This window comes from Dendrobates tinctorius, unplaced genomic scaffold (genome assembly GCF_039654945.1).
Source record: "Dendrobates tinctorius isolate UK_male_01 unplaced genomic scaffold, ASM3965494v1 ptg000120l, whole genome shotgun sequence".
NCBI lineage: Eukaryota > Metazoa > Chordata > Amphibia > Anura > Dendrobatidae > Dendrobates > Dendrobates tinctorius.
Genome location: NW_027361788.1, coordinates 44,141,054 through 44,157,487, shown reverse-complemented (window position 1 = coordinate 44,157,487; position 16,434 = coordinate 44,141,054). Strand labels below are relative to the sequence as shown.

The 16,434-nt window shown below is 49.5% G+C and overlaps 1 protein-coding gene across 4 annotated transcripts; it reads left to right on the top strand.

The window, feature by feature from the left end:
• Positions 1–500: 500 nt before the first annotated feature.
• On the top strand, positions 501–11,083 carry WDR13 (WD repeat domain 13). Of its 4 annotated transcripts, none has more exons than XM_073541292.1 (10): positions 501–528; positions 7,140–7,225; positions 7,295–7,532; positions 7,862–7,971; positions 8,037–8,167; positions 8,268–8,575; positions 8,729–8,909; positions 9,525–9,666; positions 9,976–10,094; positions 10,775–11,083. In XM_073541292.1, the coding sequence occupies exons 2-10, from the start codon at positions 7,185–7,187 to the stop codon at positions 10,957–10,959; spliced, it is 1,455 nt and encodes a 484-aa protein (XP_073397393.1). In that variant the 5' UTR covers positions 501–528; positions 7,140–7,184; the 3' UTR covers positions 10,960–11,083. The 4 variants fall into 4 exon arrangements, with proteins under 4 accessions (XP_073397393.1, XP_073397392.1, XP_073397394.1 ...); XM_073541291.1 differs by lacking the exon at positions 501–528 and adding an exon at positions 1,019–1,155; XM_073541289.1 differs by lacking the exon at positions 501–528 and adding an exon at positions 6,731–6,874.
• The last annotated feature ends 5,351 nt before the right edge of the window (positions 11,084–16,434 follow it).

Sequence of the window (16,434 nt, the reverse complement as noted above, 5' to 3'; positions counted from 1 at the left end):
GGGGGCTATATACCAAGCTGCGCTGTATTATACCATGCTGAGGGGCTATATACCATGCTGGGCTGTATTACACCATTCTGGGGGGGCTATATACCATGCTGTGCTGTATTATACCATGCTGGGGGGCTATATACCATGCTGGGGGGTTATATACCATGCTGGGCTGTATTATACCATGCTGGGCTGTATTATACCATGCTGGGGGGGCTATATACCATGATGGGGGGGGCTATATACCAAGCTGTGCTGTATTATACCATGCTGAGGGGCTATATACCATGCTGGGCTGCAGTGGCGGATTATAATGAGGTCAATTTGGGCAGTTGCCCCGGGCCCAGTGGGGTTAAGGGGCCCACAGCCCAGGCCAGTAAATTGCTCCATTATAATCCGCCACCGCGCAGGGCCGGATTACAGGCAGGGCAGGCGGGGCTTCAGCCCCGGGGCCCCCACCACAAGAGCTTCTAAGGGGGCCCCCACCACATTCCTGCTGGCTGCTGCAATGGCACTCCATCTTCTCCCCACCTAAAAGTGAGTGACCGTGGGGGCGGCATTATGTGCTCTGCTACCAGCAGCATCTACAAGTAGCGTGAACGCTGGTGCTGCTGGTAGCGTGCAAAGGCTTGTGATGAGATCACAGGAGGGAAGGTGTCAGGGCCCCGATCATGTGACCCCTGTCTCCTCCCCTCCTGTGACCTCATCACAGGTCCTGTGCGCACAGCACAGAGCACTGAGAGCAGCCATGTATGTGGAGTGCGGCTCTGCGGGTGGAGGTCGGTGCTGGAGGCCCCATTATTCTCTATGTGGAGTGCGGCTCTGCGGGTGGAGGTCGGTGCTGGAGGCTCCATTATTCTCTATGTGAAGTGCGGCTCTGCGGGTGGAGGTCGGTGCTGGAGGCTCCATTATTCTCTATGTGGAGTGCGGCTCTGCGGGTGGAGGTCGGTGCTGGAGGCTCCATTATTCTCTATGTGGAGTGCGGCTCTGCGGGTGGAGGTCGGTGCTGGAGGCCCCATTATTCTCTATGTGGAGTGCGGCTCTGCGGGTGGAGGTCGGTGCTGGAGGCTCCATTATTCTCTATGTGAAGTGCGGCTCTGCGGGTGGAGGTCGGTGCTGGAGGCCCTATTATTCTCTATGTGGAGTGCGGCTCTGCGAGTGGAGGTAGGTGCCGGAGGCTCCATTATTCTCTATGTGGAGTGTGGCTCTGCGGGTGGAGGTCGGTGCTGGAAGCCCCATTATTCTCTATGTGGAGTGCGGCTCTGCGGGTGGAGATCGGTGCTGGAGGCTCCATTATTCTCTATGTGGAGTGCGGCTCTGCGGGTGGACGTCGGTGCTGGAGGCTCCATTATTCTCTATGTGGAGTGCGGCTCTGCGGGTGGAGATCGGTGCTGGAGGCTCCATTATTCTCTATGTGGAGTGCGGCTCTGCGGGTGGAGGTCGGTGCTGGAGGCTCCATTATTCTCTATGTGGAGTGCGGGTGGAGGTAGGTGCTGGAGGCTCCATTATTCTCTATGTGGAGTGCGGCTCTGCGGGTGGAGGTAGGTGCTGGAGGCTCCATTATTCTCTATGTGGAGTGTGGCTCTGCGGGTGGAGGTCGGTGCTGGAGGCTCCATTATTCTCTATGTGGAGTGCGGCTCTGCGGGTGGAGGTCGGTGCTGGAGGCTCCATTATTCTCTATGTGGAGTGTGGCTCTGCGGGTGGAGGTCGGTGCTGGAGGCCCCATTATTCTCTATGTGGAGTGTGGCTCTGCGGGTGGAGGTCGGTGCTGGAGGCTCCATTATTCTCTATGTGGAGTGGGGCTCTGCGGGTGGAGGTCAGTGCTGGAGGCTCCATTATTCTCTATGTAGAGTGTGGCTCTACGATTCGTGACCCCCGTCACGTGACGAGGGGGGCCCACAGAGTCTGAACTGCCCCGGGCCCTGGCTACCCTTAATCCACCCCTGCTGGGCTGTATTATACCATGCTGGGCTGTATTATACCATGCTGGGGTGTTATATACCATGCTGGGGGGGCTATATACCAAGCTGTGCTGTATTATACCATGCTGAGGGGCTATATACCATGCTGGGCTGTATTATACCACGCTGGGCTGTATTATACCATGCTGGGGGGTTATATACCATGCTGGGGGGGCTATATACCAAGCTGTGCTGTTATATACCATGCTGGGCTGTATTATACCATGCTGGGGGGTTATATACCATGCTGGGCTGTATTATACCATGCTGGGGGGGCTATATACCATGCTGGGCTGTATTATACCATGCTGGGGGGGCTATATACCATGCTGGGCTGTATTATACCATGCTGGGGGGGCTATATACCATGCTGGGCTGTATTATACCATGCTGGGGGGGCTATATACCATGCTGGGGGGGCTATATACCATGCTGTGCTGTATTATACCATGCTGGGGGGCTATATACCATGCTGTGCTGTATTATACCATGCTGGGGGGCTATATACCATGCTGTGCTGTATTATACCATGCTGGGGGGGCTATATACCATGCTGGGCTGTATTATACCATGCTGGGGGGGCTATATACCATGCTGTGCTGTATTATACCATGCTGGGGGGCTATATACCATGCTGTGCTGTATTATACCATGCTGGGGGGCTATATACCATGCTGGGCTGTATTATACCATGCTGGGAGGGGCTATATACCATGCTGGGCTGTATTATACCATGCTGGGAGGGGCTATATACCATGCTGGGCTGTATTATACCATGCTGGGCTGTATTATACCATGCTGGGGGGGCTATATACCATGCTGGGCTGTATTATACCATGCTGGGGGGGCTATATACCATGCTGGGGGGGCTATATACCATGCTGGGCTGTATTATACCATGCTGGGGGGGCTATATACCATGCTGGGCTGTATTATACCATGCTGGGGGGGCTATATACCATGCTGGGCTGTATTATACCATGCTGGGGGGGGCTATATACCATGCTGGGCTGTATTATACCATGGGGGGGCTATATACCATGCTGGGCTGTATTATACCATGCTGGGGGGTGGCTATATACCATGCTGGGCTGTATTATACCATGCTAGGGGGCTATATACCATGCTGGGCTGTATTATACCATGCTAGGGGGCTATATACCATGCTGGGGGGGGCTGTATTATACCATGCTGGGGGGGGCTATATACCATGCTGGGCTGTATCATACCATGCTGGGCTGTATCATACCATGCTGAGGGGGCTATATACCATGCTGGGCTGTATTATACCATGCTGGGGGGCTATATACCGTGCTGGGCTGTATTATACCATGCTGGGGGCTATATACCATGCTGGGCTGCATTATACCATGCTGGGGGGGGCTATATACCATGCTGGGCTGTATACCATGCTGGGCTGTATCATACCATGCTGGGCTGTATTATACCATGCTGGGCTGTATACCATGCTGGGCTGTATCATACCATGCTGGGCTGTATTATACCATGCTGGGGGGCTATATACCATGCTGGGCTGTATTATACCATGCTGGGGGGCTATATACCGTGCTGGGCTGTATTATACCATGCTGGGGGGCTATATACCATGCTGGGCTGTATTATACCATGCTGGGGGGGCTATATACCATGCTGGGCTGTATTGTACCATGCTGGGGGGCTATATACCATGCTGGGCTGTATTGTACCTTGCTGTGGGGGGCTATATACCATGCTGGGCTGTATTATACCATGATGGGGGGCTATATACCATGCTGTGGGGGGCTATATACCATGCTGGGCTGTATTATACCATGCTGGGTTGTATTATACCATTCTGGGGGGCCATATACCATGCTGGGCTGTATTATACCATGGTGGGCTATATACCATGGTGGGTTCTATGCCATGTGTTGCTGGGCTATACACTATGCGGCTGTGTTATATACCATGGGGGTACATTTTACATTATATTCTATAAGGGGAGGCTATGTTATATAATATGGGGGGCTACATTATATTCTATGGGGAGGTGGGCTGTATTATATTCTATTTGTGGCTACATTATATTCTATAGGGGGGCTGTATTATATTTATTATATTATATGGGGGCTACATTATATCCTATGAGGGGGTTGCCATATATTCAATGGAGGGGCTGCATTATACTATATGGGGGGACTGCATTATATTCTATGGGGGGTTACATTATATTCTATACAGATATTATATCCAGCCCTGCATAGACTCAATATTAGATAACAAATAACATTGTTGCCCTATGAAGGGGGGTGGGGGGTGAAAAATTTCTTGCACAGGGGCCCACTACAGTCTATGTCCGCCCCTGCACTAGTGTGAACACAGCCCCACTCATGCAGCCCCTAACCAGGAGCCCCCATACATGCTCCCAATACATTTTATTATCATTACCACAGCATAGCACAGGGCACAAGCCCTTCTAGTGAGGCAGGAAAGATCACTGTATGACAGAGCAGCATGCGGACGTAGTCTACAGTATATTATGTCTGCAGACTGGTCCCACACAGCACATCCCTCGCTTCCGAGCATGCTCAATGCCGCAAAACGGATCCCTGCACACGGAAGCACATGGATCCATGTTGTCCTGGATCCGTGTTCCATAGAGCTCCATGTTAATTCCAGACGTGTAGCCACGGACCCGTGCGTCTCCCTGGGCCTGCGTGTTTTTTAGATGACACAAAACTGCAACAAGTTGCGTTTTTGTGCATCTGATAAAATATGCAGACATGCGGATCTGTGGGAAAACGGTGACAACTGGATGCACATGCAAGTCCCATCCGTCACCACTGAAAGTCAATGGAGACGAAAACGAATCCGTGTGCAGCCATTTCACACGGATTGCAAAATATGCAAGTGTGACACCAGTTTAACCCTATAGAAAGATGGAAGCTGGACCGAAATCTCTCCACAGGTTTTGCCTAAAATCACTTTATATTCCTTCCCCTACCCTTAGGGCTCATACTCACTAGCGAGAGACTCGGACGATTCTCGTGCGAGTCTCTCGCATGGAAACCTGGCACTGCCGCCGGCACTGGGACCGGAGGGGGTGACTGCATAGTAGTACATGTAACCACACGCTTTGGTCCAAGTGCTGGTGGCAGTGCCAGGTTTTCATGCGTGAGACTTGCACGAGAATCACGTGCGTCTCTCACAAGTGAGTGTAAGCCGTTAGCAGCAACAACTGCCGTCATCTATCCTCCTCCCTGTAGTGTTGTCCTGAATCCTCCTGGCCCTGCGTTCAACGGGATCCGTTACATAGCGGCACTAACGCTGTAACGGATGCGTTAACGCCCCCACTGGCCGCAATACTAACGCATCCAAAATCGGCACGATGCGTTACTTCATGACGCACCCACAAATGCTGCAGACCGCGTTCCAGGGGACGTCAAGAAGTAACGCATCATGCCGATTTTGGATGCGTTAGTATCAGTGTGGCCAATGGGGGCGTTAACTCATCCATTACAGCGTTAGTGCCGTTGAACGCAGGGCCATAAACGCAATGTGAACCTGGCCTAACACTATGAGATGATGATATACCAAACAATGTGCGGAGTCTCTCCTCCTACACGGCCATATACTGTATGTATACGCCAGGGATGAGGGGCCAGGAAAGTGTAGCTTTATTTGGGACTAAGGCTGTGTGCCCACGTAGCGATTTTTAAGCGTTTTTGCAGCGATTTTCGGCGCAAAAACGTTTAAAAATCGTGTACAGAACGCCCCCCATGCATTCCTATGGCATTCCGCACATGCTGTGCTAATGCTGCGCTTTTTTCCGCGGCGGAATCGCATCACGGAAAAAATCGCAGCATGATCATTCTTTTGTGCGGAATCGCAGAGAATTGCCGCGATTCCGCACCCATAGGAATGCATGAGAATAAATTACTTCCCGCATGTGGCTATGCCCACCATGCGGGAAGTTAAGCGTCTCATGTGCGGTTGGTACCCACGGTGTGGAGGAGAGGAGACTGTCCTCCAGGCCCTGGGTACCATACCCCTGTAAAAAAAAGAATAAAAAATAAAAAATCGGGGTATATTTACCTTCCGACGTCCCGTGCTGCATTCCCGGCCTAAGCGTTCCCAGTAATGCCTTGCGGCAAGGCCCTGTGATGACGTAGTCTCGTGTGACTCTAGTGGTCTCATGAGATCGCTATAGTAACGCGAGACTACGTCATCACAGGTCTCGCAAGGCATCGCTGGGAACGCTGAGGCCCGGGATGGCAGCGCGGTACGTCAGAAGGTAAATATACCCCGATTTTTTTATTTTTTTTTAGCATTTTATCTTTTACTATTGATGCCACATAGGCGGCCTCAATAGTAAAAAGCTGCTCACACTTGTCAAACACTATGTTTGATGAGTGTGACCAACCTGTCAATCACTTTCCAAGCGATGCTTCAAATCGCGGGGAAAGTGCTTGAATATCGCACGCGAAAATCGCGGCAAAATCGTGTTAAAATTGCGCGGAAAAAAAGCGCGATTTCTGGGAAGGAGTCCGGTTTTTAGTGTCTGGAATAAAACGCTACGTGGGCACATAGCCTAAAGGTAACGCACAGGTCATTGCAGATGATGATGATGACAATGTGCTGTGTCCCTCCTATCACACATAGTCACACACCATATATGCCATGGAGGAACTGGCAGGATATATTTGGGACTGAAGGGTTAACTCACGTGCATTTATCCACATCTCCTGCTCTCCTGACCGCTCCTCCCCCCAGATGTGTCACAGTCAGGATTCACTGCTTCCAGGCGCCAGAAGAAGAAAAAAAAACGGCTCATTCACCCTGCAGAGCCGGCTCATTTCGTTCACAGCAGGGAGCCGGCTCTTTGTATCGGATCGTTCACGAACGACACATCAGTAGGGCGGATGGGTCATCCGGCGGAGCAGGTAGTGTATGCTGTGCTGGGCCCCGCACTCATGTCCTGGCGCCGTGAGCCATCACTCCGGCTGCCATGTAGGGTGTCTGGTGTGCTGCATTCACATACAGGGGCTGCATAGATAAGCAGTGACGGATGCAGGGCAGCTGCTCATCGCTTCCTAATGACCTGTACCTACTGTCTTGCTAGGGGCCGGCGTTTTTCCATTCACTGACAGCAAGCAGGGCTGTCTGGCCCCGGCATTACCAATAATCAGATGTTCCTCTCCCTCTCAGGATCTCTCTGTCCTTTTGCGCTGAGGGACCTGCCGCGTGTGTGGAATGGCTGCTGTCTGGCAACAGGTTCTGGCAGTTGATGCAAGGTACAGGCCGCACTGACAGCGTGTGTGTGCGTCAGTGTCCACTGACGGTAACCTCCCAACTCTCCGCAGGTACAACGCATACCGCACCCCCGCGCACCCGCAGTTCCGCACTCAGTACATCCGGAGACGCAGCCAGCTCCTGCGGGAGAATGCCAAGGCCGGGTATGATCCGCAGCTGCGGCGACAGTACTTGAAGCTCCGGAGCCAACTTCTTGCCCAGCGGTACGGACCCCTGTCTGAGCAGAGCAGCTTCCGAGCACATAGTAACAGCATCCGCAGCTCTCGCACCACCCTGGACCGTATGGAGGTGAGCCCCAATAGGGCAATGTGGGCTACACACGTGCAAGTTATTAGCAATCAGGTTACTGATTGACAGCAGCATCCAAATCCTTAAACAGCAGCCATCGTAGCTAGCTCTGGCCACTGCTGATGCAGGCGCATGCCAGTTGTATAGCACAGAGGGCATCTGTACAGCCTGGAGCGGGTTCTCCCTCTAAATGAGTGACTCCTGTATCCTCAGGACGGATGATTAATGTCCAATCTGTGGGTTCCAAAATCCCTAGTGTGAATGGAGTGGCAGTGCCCATCACCCGGCCATGATGAGGACTGCACTCAATGATTATGGTATACCTTTAGGATTTGGAAGAAGAGCCACGGTCCCAGGGGCCGCGAGGTCACAGGCGTTCGGTAAGCCGAGGCTCCTACCAACTGCAGGCACAGATGAACCGTGTGGCACAAGAAGAAAGGTGAGAGCTACATAGGGAGAGATCCCTGGGCACAGGCAGAAGGTAATGCTGTGCCTTCCCCACAGGGCTCCTGGCAGTGTGGTGCCCACACCTCTGGCTGAAGCCAGCAGGGCGATGGCTGGCGACACCACACTGAGCGAAAACTACGCATTCGCTGGAATGTATCACATATTCGACCAACACGTGGATCAAGCTGGTAAGTAATTTACCTAGAGGTGAATATCTGACACCTGCAGTAAGAGTGGGGGAGTATAGTTGTCAGATGTCTTCATTTTTACCAATTTTTTCCCTCCTAGTCCCTAAGGTACAATTTGCCAATGACGACAAGCATCTCCTGGCCTGCTGCTCTCTAGATGGCACCATATCTGTGTGCCAGCTGGTCCCCACGCCCCCCACCGTCCTGCAGACTCTAAGAGGGCACAAAGGTCCAGTCAGTGACTTTGCATGGTCCTTATCCAACGACATCATCGTCTCCACCTCTCTGGATGGCAGCATGCGCATCTGGAACACCCACGATGGCCGCAGCATCCGACAGATTCCAGACCCGGACTCAGCCCAGATGCTTTGCTGCACTTTCCAGCCCATCAATAATAATCTCACTGTGGTGAGTGCAATTCTCTGTATACTGACATGCACTCACTGTTCGTGTACATAGGAAGAGCCTGTCTCCATGCTGGGAGTTGTAGTCTTAGAGCCCACAGTATTAGGGAATCTGGGGGTACGTGTAAAGCTTAGCACTGGTATTGATATTTTCTAGGTTGGTAACAGCAAACACAATATCCATGTTGTGAACATTTCCACTGGTAAAAAGGTGAAGGGTGGCAGCAGCAAGCTAACCGGCCGCATCCTCTCCTTGTCTTTTGACTCTGCCGGGCGCATCCTCTGGGCAGGTGACGACCGTGGGAGTATCTTCTCCTTCCTGTTTGATATGGCCACAGGTGAGTGGGATCCGAGATGCCACCATTGGTTCCATCGATCTGGGCCAATGTCACAAACCCACATAACGAATGCCCAGAACTACAATGTGAGCATATCTTATGAGACACATGTATAGGACTGCTTAAATGCGACAGTAAACTTTTTTTCCCCAGCTCCTGAACTGCTTAGTGCAATTTATTATTAGCTGCTAAAAACCAGTCCATCAGGATTTCCATATGCAGATCCTCGTGGCCATGGTCTGCTGGCTAAAGGTGGCCAAGTTAGTTGAGTAAAAGGTTTTGCAAGTTCCTTTTCAAGCGGCCATTCGTGGGTCATAGTGTAATTGGGGGTCACAGGGTTTACTAACCAGAAGAGGTAACAGGATGCCCCAGGAAGGAGGCTCACAGTGCTTGGGTCTGATGGTCACGGACTACCATTGTGGCTGCTGGATCAGTGTTATGTGAAACTTTTTGCCCAACTTTAAGATTGCTGTCTCCCAACATCTGAGGATTACAGCATGTTCCACTCTGATGGGAGTAGGCAGACTGGACTGCAACATGCTGGTTCATTCCGTATTTAGGAAAGGTTCCAGTAGCCTGCATATCATATCTGTGTCCTATCCTTGTGTCATCAAGGTAAACTGACCAAAGCCAAGCGCCTTGTGGTGTCAGAAGGCAGCGCCATCACCAGCATCTCTGCTCGGTCGTGGATCAGTCGTGAGGCTCGGGATCCTTCTTTGTTGGTGAACGCCTGTATCAATAAGCTGCTGCTGTACAGGTACGGATATAAATGAAGAGTGATTATATATTGTCAAATGTTTCAATTTCTCCCCCATTCACAAGATCTCTGATTGCTTCCAGTCAATCAATACCTTCATGGTGTTCATTTAAAGTCTGCATTCCTACCTTACTAACCTATGACATGCCATAAATGTCTGACAGATGCAGTCCCTCGCCTATATACTAAAGATTAGGGCAGCCACGGCATCCGCGCAGAGAATGACCACTCCAGCCCTGCTACATCTAGAATTTATCAGCCTATGTCACAACACTGTAAACCTTCTGATGGTGCTGGTTGCATTTTTAGGGTTGTTGACAATGAGGGAACGCTGCAGTTGAAGCGAACGTTTCAGATCCAGCAGACCAGTCACGCCATCGGAAGTATTTTCTGTCCACTCATGTCTTTCAGGCAGGGAGCCTGTGTTGGTGCGTATGTCCTAGCATGCAATGTCTGCCTTGTATCTGTTCTCAGTTTGTATACCTCCTGCCACTGCTGTGATTGCAGAATGGAAACCTATAATAAGCTTGTATTGTCCCACATCTTCCCTGCCTAAGGCTTCATTAGTAGTGATGAGCAAATGTGCTCACATAAAGTGTTATCTATGCATGCTCGTGTGCTAAGAGTGTCTTTGGTGTGCTCGAAAAATATGTTCAAGTCCCCACGGCTGCATGTCTCGCGGCTGTTTGACATGCTGCAACATATGCAGGAATGGCCTGTTTGTTAGGCAATCCCCTGCCTGTGTTGCGGCTGTTTGACATGCTGCAACATATGCAGGAATGGCCTGTTAGGCAATCCCCTGCCTGTGTTGCGGCTGTTTGACATGCTGCAACATATGCAGGAATGGCCTGTTTGTTAGGCAATCCCCTGCCTGTGTTGCGGCTGTCGAACAGCCGCAAGACATTCTGTTAGCACACGAGCATGCTTAGATAACACCTTATCAGAGCACGTTCGCTCATCACCATTCATTAGCTTGGAACAGCTATATACAGTTTAGTCTTATAAGTGTGTCAAAGTGCAGGTTTTGGGAAATATTTGGGCTCCATACTTATGTAATGTAAGTCAGTAGTTAAGTCTTACATTGAATAATTGTATTTTCCCTCGGCAGTAACTGGCAGTGAAGATATGTGCGTTTACTTTTTTGACGTGGAACGAGCCACCAAGGCCATTGTGAACAAGCTCCAAGGACACAGTGCTGCTGTTCTAGGTGTCAGCTTCAACTGTGATGAAAGCCTCCTTGCCTCCAGTGATGCGAAGGGGATGGTTATCATCTGGAGAAGAGAGCAGAAGTGAATCCATGTCACCGCCATTTAAAGGCAGCTCCCGAATAACCTTGTGCAATGTCCCACTTCATTCCATCTACCCTCCTATTTATATTTTCAGTATGTGTCCTATCAAATAAAACAATAAGAAACCATACCTTTCATATGTTTAGGATTAGATGAGAATATTTATATATTATTGGAATCCAGCTTAAAAGGATAGGGAGGAGCATTATCAACCTCACAAGTGTCCTTTCAACTGAATGCCATGCACAACCCCCAGTGACAGGGATTATCAGTACGCTTTAACTATTTTTTCCACATCTAGTTAAACACAGGTACTACTTACCGGTAATGTGTTTTTACGAGGCCCATGACAGCACCCAACGAGAGAGGGGATCCGCCCCACAAGGACAGGGAACCTTTAAGATAAAAAGGGTGGCTCCTCTCTACGCATCAGTGGTTTACAGAGCTTAAGAGGACCTCCGGTTAGTGCGCACACATATGTACTGTACATTCTACTCATTATTTCAACTTGACTTAACCATCAGCCAGTATTAACTCACTCAAGTGAAATTATCTACAATTGGCCCACAAATCAAAGGGTGAAAAAGATTAGCAACGGCAGGGAATATATGGGTGCTGTCATGGGCTTTGTGAAAACACATTACCGGTAACTAATACCTGTGTTTTCCTAGCACCCAGCGACAAATTTACTCTATCAGGGAGGGACCACAGCCTGTAGAACCCTTCGCCCAAATGTCAAATCAGAAGAGGCCGACAGATCTAGTCTATAGTGACTATAGAAGGTGATGACCACGTAGCCGCCTTACAGATCTGTTAGATAGACACCTGTTCCCAGGAGGCTGTCATCGCTCTTGTGGGCCGTCAAATCACCCCGGATCGGTCTTCTTGCATACACATAGGCCAACTTGATCGCCTCCCTTATCCACCTGGATATAGGGTACCTTTCGAGGCTCCCCTCCCCTTTCTAGAACCCTGGAAGGAGATAAACAAAGCCCTATTCTTCCTATTAGATTCTGTTGCCTGTAAGTAATAAAAAAGGCACCTCCTGACATCTAGTGTATGAAATTGTCTTTCCTTATTTTTAGGGTCAGGGCAGAAGGAGGGTAGGGATATGTCCTGGGACCTATGAAAATTTGACACTACTTTGGGTAAATAGGCTGGGTCAGGTTTTAGGACTATTCAATCATCCGTTATGATTGTAAAGGGAGGATCTGCTGAGTGGGCTTGTATGTCTCCAATCCTACGTGCTGACGTAAGGGCCACCAGGAGTATGGACTTTATTGTTACCAACTTTAAGGACGCCTCCCCCTATGGTTCGAACGGGGGTTTGGTCAGAGCATTCAGTACTAGATTCAAGTACCAAGGAGGGACTCTGGTTATCGGGGTTGGTCTGGCCCTAGTGCAGGCCTTGATGAATCTAAATACCCAACTGTTACCCGCTAAGTTGTAGTTATAGAGCGCCCCCAGTGCTGACACTTGAACTTTTAATGTACCTAATGCTAGGCCCTGATCTCGCCCTTTCTGTAGGAATTCTAGGATCTCCTTCAGGGGCACCTTCCCTTCTGGAGAACATCCTGTAGAAGATAAAAATCTCTTCCACATTCTCCTGTAAATACTCGTCGTGACTGGTTTCCTACAGGCCAGTAAGGTGGAAATTAGACTGAGAATCCCTTACCTTCCAGCACCGACTTCTCAAGTTCCAGGCTGTCAAGTGCAGCCCAGACACCTGAGCATGAAGTATCGGCCCTTGAGCCAGAAGGTCTGAGATCTCCAGGAGGACCCAGGGATCCGCAATTGACATACTCCTGAGCCAAAAAAAAACAAGCCCTCTTTGGCCAGAAGGGGGCTATGAGGATCACTCTTGCCCTATCCTGCCTGATCTTACTGAGGACCGCTGGTATCAGGCACATTGGGGGAAAGGCATATGTTAGGGGAAAGTTCCACCTGATCCGAAAGGCGTCTACTACGTAGGCGCTCTCTCGGGTTCAGGGAGCAGAATTTTTTCAGTTTGGCGTTTTGTCGGGTGGCAAACAGGTCGATATTTGGTTCTCCCCTCATCTGTACCAACTGTTTGAAGATTGTCAGCTTGAGGGACCATTCCCCCTGCAGAAACAGCATGCGACTTAAAAAATCCGCTGTCACATTGTCCTTCCCTTTGATATGGAGGGCTGATAGTGATAGAATGCCTCTGCCCACTGAAAAATGTGTCTGGCTGTCTGCAGTAAGGTGTGGGATCGTGTACCGCCTTGATGGCTCAGATATGCTACTGTGGCCTGAATGTCCGATATTGCCTTTACATGATGGCCCTGCAAGACAGCCTCGCACAGTTTGTACCGCCAGCAGCTCCAACATATTCGAAGAGGCTCCCTCTTCTAACCACGACCATGTACCCTGAACCAGGTGACTCCCCAGGTCAGCCCCCCCATCCCCTCGGGCTGGCATCTGTGGTGACCTCTCTGGAGATGTGAGGAAACCAAGGTACCCCTTCTTGAACGGTTTTTATCCTTAACCACCAACGGAGAGAATGCACGACTTGTTGTGGCAGAATTAGTGTATAGTCTAGTTGTCCCTGAATGTGATGACGACTTTCCAGGACGAACTGCTGCAAGTCCCTCTAATGGATCTGGGCCAATTTTACTGCTGGAATACATGAGGTTAGGGATCCCAGGAGCGACATTGCACTTCTGAGAGTCAAGACTGGATTTTGTATTGTCCAGAAGATGAGAGCGAACAATTTTTCTTTCTCCTCCTCCGGGAGACAACATTCCAGCTTGCGGGAGTCGAGCACAAGGCCCATAAAGATCTGTCGTCTGCGGTAGTAAGCTTGATTTTTCTAAGTTTAAATTAAACACCATCCTAATTCTCTTAAGATGGCTACTATGTCTTCTACTTGACGCTGGCAGTGAGTAAAGGATCGACCGACTATTAAAAAAATCGTCCAAATACGGAATCGCTAGCCTGTCCCTTTCTCTCAGGTAAGCAGTGACTTCCGCTACTAGCTTTGTAAACACCCAAGGAGCCACTGCCAACTCGAAGGGAAGCGCTTAGTATTGAAGATGCTTGACTGTGCCGTTCACCGGCACTGCTACCCTGGGGAACTTTCTGAAGTGTGAATGAATTGGCACATAATATGCATCCCTCAAGTCCAGGACGGCCATATAGCAGCCGGAGAAAAGTAACTGAATGGCCGACCTTACTGACTCCATCTTGAATTTTGGGATCTTTAAGTACCTGTTCGGGCCTCTCAGTTTGAAGATGGGCCTGTAAGAGCCATCTGGCTTTTTTTTTTTTTTTTTAATAAGAAACAGAGGAGAATAGAAGCCTTTCCCCCGCTCTTCTGCTGGCACATACTGAAGGACCTTCTTCTCCAGGAGGCCTAGAACCTCCATTTCTAGGGCTCTCGTCTCTGCGCTAGATGCTCGTGGAGCCGTGACTATAAACTTGTCCAGGAGATACCTTGTGAAATCTAGCTTTAACCCTGCCCCCCACCAGATTGAGAATTCAGGGGCTTGAAGATATTCTTTCTGAGGCTGGAAGGAAGCGGGAGAGTCTTCCCCCCCACCTGGGAGATTGGAAATCCTCCAAATGACTGTCTTTTTGGGAGGAAGCGCCAAACAGGAACCCTTTGGATTCTCTGCGACTATCCTGCTTCTTCTGATCCATGAATCCCCATTTCTTGTTATAGTTTATCTTCCGAGAGGACAGATTAAAGGACGAGCGGCGTGATTTAGGGAATCCTTTTTTATCGGCGCTTTCTCTAACAAGTCGTCTAGGGCTGGCCCAAACAAATACTGTCCCTCACTGGGAAGGGAACATAATTTCCCTCTGGATTGAGCATCCCCAGGGCAGTTCTTTAACCAGACTGCTCTGCGGCCCACGTTTGACAATGCTGCTGATTTTGCGGCCAGCCTAGCCGAATCGGCAGATGCATCTGCCAAAGAAGCCGCTGCTCCTTTAATCATTGGCAGTGCAGTTTTAACAGCCTCCGCATACGGACCTTCCTCCAGCTGGTCCTCCAATGTGCTTAGCCACATCATAAGGGACCTGGCCGTGCAAGCTGCTGCAATGGCTGGCCTTAACACTCCTGCTGAGGACTCCCACGTGGATTTGAGGAAGGTGTCTACCTTTCAAGTCTGAGTCCTCAAAAGGAAGAGAAGAATCCTTTGATATGGCGACGTCTAATCTTGTTGCCTTACTCCAGAAAGAGGAAGCTTCTTCCTCAAAAGGATATTTCCTCTTAAAGGAGGACGGCAGGAGGCCTCTTTTGTCCGGTTTTCCCCACTCCTTGGTAATCAGGCCTTGAAGCTGATCATTTAAGGGAAAGGTTCTGTGTTTTTTTCTTCTCTAAAGTACCGAACATAATGTCCTGAACAGATTCTAACAGGTCTACTAACCCCATCATGGCCCTTACAGCTTGTACTAGCCTATCCACCTCTTCTAGTGGAAAGCAATACCCTGAACCCGATTCGCTCTCTGAGAAAGAACTCGCCGTGTCCTGTAGCATTCCCTCCTCCGAGGATTCAGGTGGTGAAGGGGACGTTTCAACCCTATCCTTCCTCGATGGCCCCCCGATACGGGACCATGAACTAAGGGAACTCTCCACCTCGGTTCAGATAAGGGTCCTCAGGGAGCTGGAGAAATCCAGGGTTTCCTTAGCTATTGTGTCATTGATGCATGTCTGAAATGAAAAAGGTAAGGGCGCACTGCTAATATTCAAGCAATAACAAATGACGGGGGTGCAAATCAATGGTCACATGAAGTGATGCTGAACAAGGAAAACGATAGACCAATGAGGAGAAATGCACACCACCCATACTGTATATATGATACAAGGTGAAAAAGCTTTATTAACAACGTCAATTTAAAAACATGTAAAAACAAGAACAATTGACCATACAACTGTACCCTGATCTATACAGACAATAAATAGTCTCATACATGTAACATCAATATAAATGATTGAAATAAGATGGGTGTGTGTCCACATCAATATATGAAACTGTATAATGATACCAAAATAATGATATACAATGCTGATAAGGTCACCCACATAGTAGAGACTCAAAAAGAAATAAAATAGCCCTCGGGTAAGAAACATAACAAACAGTATGTCAGCCAAATTAGTCGCATAACATTCCCATGCAAGATCTGAAAGTGTTCCATGTTTTTAAATTGACGTTGTTAATAAAGCTTTTTCACCTTGCATCATAAATATGGGTGGTGTGCATCTCTCCTCATTGGTCCTTTTTCCTTGTTCAGCATTGATGCATGACTGACACAACTTTTTAGGCCATGTATGGTGTAGGCTCTGTCCACATAAAGCACACTCCCTATGTTTTGTCTTCCCTGTGTGTTTTCTAGGAGAACACGAAACAGGAGGCTGGGTGCTATCCAAAAGTTTTCCTTTAGGCCTGGAACCTTTTGTCTTTAAGGAGCTGCTCCGCTTGGAGTCTCTGGACTTCTACGCACTGCTGGATTT

What these genes read in the sequence shown, in the direction of transcription:
- WDR13 (XM_073541292.1), top strand. Translation starts at nt 7,185, where the DNA reads ATGGCTGCTGTCTGGCAACAGGTTCTGGCAGTTGATGCAAG. An exon ending in CCACCCTGGACCGTATGGAG is followed by an intron (nt 7,533 to 7,861) that starts GTGAGCCCCAAT and finishes GTATACCTTTAG; the next exon opens with GATTTGGAAGAAGAGCCACG. An exon ending in CAGGCAGGGAGCCTGTGTTG is followed by an intron (nt 10,095 to 10,774) that starts GTGCGTATGTCC and finishes TTCCCTCGGCAG; the next exon opens with TAACTGGCAGTGAAGATATG.